We start from the raw sequence: 5,888 nt of genomic DNA on the forward strand, positions 1-5,888 counted from the left end.
TCCAGTGCACTCACATCAGAATAACTTATAGATTTGTTGTTAGAATAATCGATTAATCGAAAAAATGATTGTTAGATTAATCGATTAGAAAATAATCGTTTGGTACAGCACTAGTTGTGATGTAAGTAAATGAGATAGGAAAAATACAAACACAATCGTTCATCAAAGCAGGTCAGGTGTGAGGTTTCTAACGAGGTCACTCATGTTACAGATGCTTAAAACATCTAAATCTAACAAAGAGAGTACCTTACAGTCCAGGAGAACGTTGTGAACACTGAGGGCTCTGTGCACCAAACCATGTTTGTTCATGAACTCCAGACCTTCAAGAACCTCGTAGGCTACCTGAAGCACCTTCTCTGGACTAAAACAAAACAAAAAAAACTGTTATGTGTGTGCAGTGGTGACTGTGCAAAACAAGATTTATGAACATGGTAATGTTTCCATAACTTAAAAGGACAAATGATGTTTCTTTACTATTTAAATATTAAGCCAAGGATTAGGTTAAAATACACTCTACAGTAAATCAGCTTCACTAACATACAGCAGCAGCTTTAAATTACACTACTCACAAGTGACAAACAATATTATTAAATACACAATACTGAGAGTACTAAATAGCATTTTTTTTTACATTACCTCGCTCTTTGTTCTTGTCTGAAATCGCCTAAATTTCTTGCGTAGTGCTCAGCCACAACAATCAGTCGTTCTACAGAGCAATAAAATAGAAATACAACAACAATAAACATATTTAAATATTACATGTAAATGTCAAGGATCAAAAATATGAGCTGCATCTGTAAACAGTAAATGTGTACTAATAGCACAACTTGTTCTAACATTAGTTTAATATAAGGCAGAGATACAGTTGCATTATATGCAGCTGTTTATTATAAACGATTATTTCTCCATATTATCAGAGTTGGGTAGTAACTATATTTACTTGAGTAGCTTTTTTGGGGGAAAGTGCCTTTAGGAGTACTTTTCCTAAGCTGTACTTTTTACTTTTACTTGAGTAATTTTATTATGAAGTATCTCTACTCTTACTTGAGTAAAATCTCTGGATACTCTACCCACTGTGAGTAACTTCACTGAATGAAGAACAATCTTGTTTTCACCAAAAATTCATCAGATACAGATAACCTGCAGTTTTCGTTAGTTTTATAAAATTTATATTGAAAGAAACTGATCTGGAAAATGTGTTTTTATTTTATTTACATGAATAATTTTCATTTTAATCTTTAAAACACCTAGATTTCCACAATGCTTTGTGTTTTGGTCTGTCTGATGATAGTATTTTTTAAATATTAATTGACTGATGTCTTGATCAGTTTTTTAGCACTTGGGTAGCCTTTACACTTACTTGAGTCACTTCTTGGATGGCTACTTTTTCCTTTTACTTGAGTACACATATGTTGAATTAGTGCTACTCTTGCTTGAGTACAAATTATGAGTACCCTACCCACCTCAGCATATTATACAGTGTTTCCCCTACCATTATACAGGCAGGGCGCCCACCCCCCGCCAACGAGACGGCCGCCCCTCTAAGAATTTCACGGCATGTAGTCTTTTTTAATTAACTAAGGCCAGATCAAGTCGAGAGCTATTTTTTTTTGCATAAATTAAAACAAAATAAATGTATTTATCTTGGCAGAAAAGAAAATCAACAGGAATAAACCTTTCTGAGGAGTTATAATGTCCTCATTTCTCGAAATAGTAATAACTCGTCAATTATTTTTTTTTTTGATGTTTGTTTTAGTGTAGTTGTGATGTACATTGTAATCAGGGACATTAGTTTATATTAGAATGAAAAAAAAAACACATTCATACACAGTGATTTATAAAAACACAAGGTTAAAATGTTTTTTTTTTTTTTTTTGAATTACCGTGTTTGCCTCTGGAAATGTCCACGTACTGGCAGAGTCTGGGGTGAGTGATGGTCTTCAGGATCTGGAAACGTCCCAGTATTTTGATGGAATTTGGAGTCAGAGGGAGGCCATTGCTGCCACAAACATCATGGGGGAGAGCTGAGGCAAAGAAGGTGAAGGCTCCCAGCTGGGCATCTTTAAGGGGTCTCATTGTGTCCCTGGTTCAAAACACACACAATGGAACATACTGTCAAACCTAAATACTGTGTGAACAATGTCAAAGAAAGGATAATCTCATCATCGTGATACAGTGACTTACAAACCATATTGCCATTACAACACGTTTTATACGCTGAGATTAATTAATGTGCAGTTAGTTAAATGAAGTGACAAGTGTACGATGATGCAAAAATAAAAAAGCCACTTCCTTTTTCTTTCTACATGATGTGTGCATTACCTTAAGCGTGCCTTCTTGCACTTAACAAAGCGGCTGTAGATTCACGTCGACAAAATCAACTTGAATGCATGTTTATGCTTTTGAAATGAATTGTTTTCCTGCTTTCTGCGAGATGACGGGAACAGCTGAGTGAACGTGATCAGTGACGATGTTTTTGTGCGACAGAGCCGTAGCGGCATTTTCTAAAGCATAGAGATTTCTGGATGTATTTATTTTAATCTTCAAAAAGTGCATTCAGTTTTTTTTTTTTTATTTATTTTTTGTGTGTGTGTGCATTTTTTGGGCCAATTTTTTAAGTTGAGTAATTACAAACAGGCATTTTGCGTTGACACCTTAGCTTAAAAGTAGATTTCTATAACACACGGATGGGCCAGCTAAAGCCAAACCGAAGGACACGCTTTTTATCTAGATGCTTTATTAGTCTAACCATTGGGACCTCATTAGCCATTAGCTGCCTGTCTGTTCACTTGTCTAAAGTTGGGCGAAAGCATTTGTCCTCTCGTCTCCCTGAAACGTGTTGTTGGTGTTGCTGCGGTACATGTAAGTCTCAGAAAAGATTCACGTTGCATTTTAATGCTAACGCTAATTTATTGAACTGCCAGTGACATCCTAGCGCTTACTTCTGTAAAAGCAGCTAAAAGTCAACATTTGTTCATTGTTGAGAAAAGTATGGTTTACAGATTTAACTGACGCAACCTTTACAATGAAACACCAGCCTTTAGGTTGCTTATTTTAACTCACTGAACAGCAATGATTAAGTATGTTTGATTAGTTTGAAAATGTATATTGTTTAACTTACCTGTGTGGTTTAGTGTCAGTACTGTAATGTCTGCAAAAAAGCTATTAACAATCAGAACTTAGACAAGAACGAAAGGAGGTAATGTGTACACTAAACATGATATTGTAAATAAAATAAAACATCAACAACTCATCTATCTATCTATCTATCTATCTATCTATCTATCTATCTATCTATCTATCTATCTATCTATCTATCTATCTATCTATCTATCTCAAATTTGGGGTCAAGACTTTACTGAGAACTGTGGTTCCTTAGATTATCTCAATAAAATTTAGACTTTTTTTTTTCAATTGCATCAGGAGATATTGATAAACTATCAGTATTTTTGCAGTTCCACACTTGCATGATAATATTTTTGCCAAAGTGATGTATTAATTAGATTAATTAACTTGTCATTGTAACTTAACACAGCAGTTCCATCCATATCATCTTAATCACATTTAAAATACTTGGTCATTTTTGTCTGCAAGTATAAAAATAAACCGCTTTTGTTTTAGAAATGCCAAGTTTGCCTTTTAACGTAAACTTCATATATATAGACTGGACTTTTTTTAAGCCTGTAGAACCTGATAATGCCTTCAGATGGTGCTGGCACACTGTACTGTCTTAAGTGTCCTGCAGTTTTCTAAGTCATGAATACTTCACCTAACTGATGGGTTTATTTATACAATACAAACAACTCACTTGTCCTATAATTGTGCTTTTATGTGTTTTGCTATTAATCAGATAAATAATTCTGTATTCATTAAAAAAACAGATGGCTTGAAGCATTCTACTGAGCTAATAATTTTAATATTATTATAAACTAGTTAATGCAGCAGAGTTGTTAAGTTTTCTTGGGGATCCATTTATATTTTGTTTTCAGATTCACTTGAGCATTTTAGTGAGTCATTTTGTTATTACTTCATTACAAGTGGTTTTTGAGTCAGTTCAGTTTTTAGAAGAAAAAAAAACTTTGATCTTTGATTTTTATCAGTTCCAGTTGTTTTTAATTTCCTCATTTCCCAGTCTTTTGTTTTCATCTTCAGCCAGCCTGTTTTTCAGCACCTCCCCGTGTAAAAAGTTTTATTTTTTCTACGCCTTGTAAAAATCTGTTTTTTTTTTCTCCCCATGTTTTGCTGAATGCAACTATATAACGGAACATTAGCTTCAAGCTCGTGTCCAGCTATGATTAAAGTTTCTGCTTACTACAGTGAAAGACAGCTATAATTCAAGACTTTTCATGAGGTCTGTAAATGTCACGCTATAAGAAACGTTCACATTTTCCTGGAATCATGGTGTTCTAATCTATTTTCTGATTTTATTATCAATAAAAAAAATCCCATTCCTTGTGTTCATTGTGGACGTTGGCAACGTTCCAACTACTTAAGTTATGCTTTAACATGTTTATGATTTTTATATGAATTTCATGATTCAGGCTTATGATGTTCAGCTTAATGCAGTCCAACAGTTTCTTATTTGTGATTATTGCAGCATAAAGTTTGGTGTCAGGCTGAAGTTTTAAATTGTACAACAGCCGTGATACCTGCAGTCCTTCACTGTGAACCTGCAACACATACGGGTGTCACGGAATTATAGTGTTCATTTTTGTTTTTGTTGAGACTAGTTGACTGAACTTTGTGGTTTGTGGTGGACTTGGACAGGAATGCAAAAACTCAAAAACAACTTAACCTTTTTGCTTTAACAAACCATCTTCAGGCAGCGTCGCAAAAGTTTAATTAAGGCAGGGAACTGGGAGGGCTAGCTATGTAGAGTCTTTCTTTGCAGAAGGGAAGACAGAAAATCCATCTCAAATGTCTGCAGAAATGCTTGACATTATATGCATGATTGAAACTCTTGTGTGTCTTTTTTTTTTATTCCTGTGTTAGGATTTTAGCTCGCTCATTAATCAAGATGTCGAGTCACAATCCGTTGCTGAGGCTGGAGCAGCGAGCAGCTGAGGCCGACCAGCTCATCGAGTACCTCAAACAGCAAGTCCAGCTGCTAAAGGAGAAAGCCAGTAAGACACAAACACATGTCTGCTCCACTGATGCCTTTATAATAAAGCTTAATACCACATTTGTCTGCATGGGAATGGGAACTTCTATATATTTTACTGAAACATAAAAAGTTTTATTATTTGTCACAAGTGACTGTTTGTGTACTGTGTGTTGTCTACCATTTTCAGAGTTACATAATGCTTGGAAAAAATGTCATTATTATTATTGTTGCTTCTGTCAGAATGAAATTTGCCACCATCAATGTTTGAATGTGTGCGTGAATGACTGTAAATGTAAAGTGCTTTAGGGTCCCCATGGGGCTTGATATAGCGCTATATAAGTTCAGTCCATTTACCATTAGAAAGGTTAAAAATGTATTTTCTTACTCCAAATCTGTTTTCTTTTCCTATAGGGGTGCAACGATACAGGAAATTCACGGTTCGATACTTTAGTCTCACGGTTCAATGTTTTTTCAATACAAAAAAGAGAAATTTCCATGCCCCTTTTAACTTGTAATTTATTTATATTAATTATGAACATTTGTTTAACCTCAAAAGTACAGTTTTTAAATTAAATGTTGCTGAAACGGCAAATTTCTCAGTGGATCTCTGCTCACAAATGCAGCCTAGGTGGAGTAGTCGAACACAGATCCACTGATCCTTYAACACAGAGCATCTTCAGAAGACATGTTGATAAAGTAAATATTTTAAATCTTTATTGTTCAATACAGCACTGTTCGATACGGGTACATGTATTGTTGCACCCCTAATAAATAAATAAATATA

At 34.7% G+C, this 5,888-nt stretch overlaps 2 protein-coding genes across 2 annotated transcripts in view; one reads left to right on the forward strand and one right to left on the reverse strand.

The window, feature by feature from the left end:
* The window catches only part of tbck (TBC1 domain containing kinase), a 43,909-nt gene extending 41,465 nt beyond the window's left edge, over positions 1 to 2,444 (reverse strand). The window contains exons 1-4 of the mRNA XM_014007746.1: positions 2,323 to 2,444; positions 1,884 to 2,083; positions 637 to 706; positions 247 to 361 (exon numbers count right to left, since the gene is read on the reverse strand). Of these exons, the coding sequence (XP_013863200.1) occupies positions 247 to 361; positions 637 to 706; positions 1,884 to 2,076 (378 nt within the window). The 5' untranslated portion in view covers positions 2,077 to 2,083; positions 2,323 to 2,444. The remainder of the gene's footprint in view (positions 1 to 246; positions 362 to 636; positions 707 to 1,883; positions 2,084 to 2,322) is intronic.
* Positions 2,445 to 2,759: 315 nt separating this feature from the next.
* The window catches only part of aimp1a (aminoacyl tRNA synthetase complex interacting multifunctional protein 1a), a gene marked incomplete in the record, with an annotated part of 11,177 nt that continues 8,048 nt past the window's right edge, over positions 2,760 to 5,888 (forward strand). Inside the window, 2 exon segments of the mRNA XM_014007747.1 lie at positions 2,760 to 2,862; positions 4,993 to 5,123. Coding sequence (XP_013863201.1) covers positions 2,861 to 2,862; positions 4,993 to 5,123 — 133 coding nt within the window.

The sequence above is a fragment of the Austrofundulus limnaeus genome, unplaced genomic scaffold, assembly GCF_001266775.1.
Source record: "Austrofundulus limnaeus strain Quisiro unplaced genomic scaffold, Austrofundulus_limnaeus-1.0 Scaffold44, whole genome shotgun sequence".
In the NCBI taxonomy this organism is placed as follows: domain Eukaryota; kingdom Metazoa; phylum Chordata; class Actinopteri; order Cyprinodontiformes; family Rivulidae; genus Austrofundulus; species Austrofundulus limnaeus.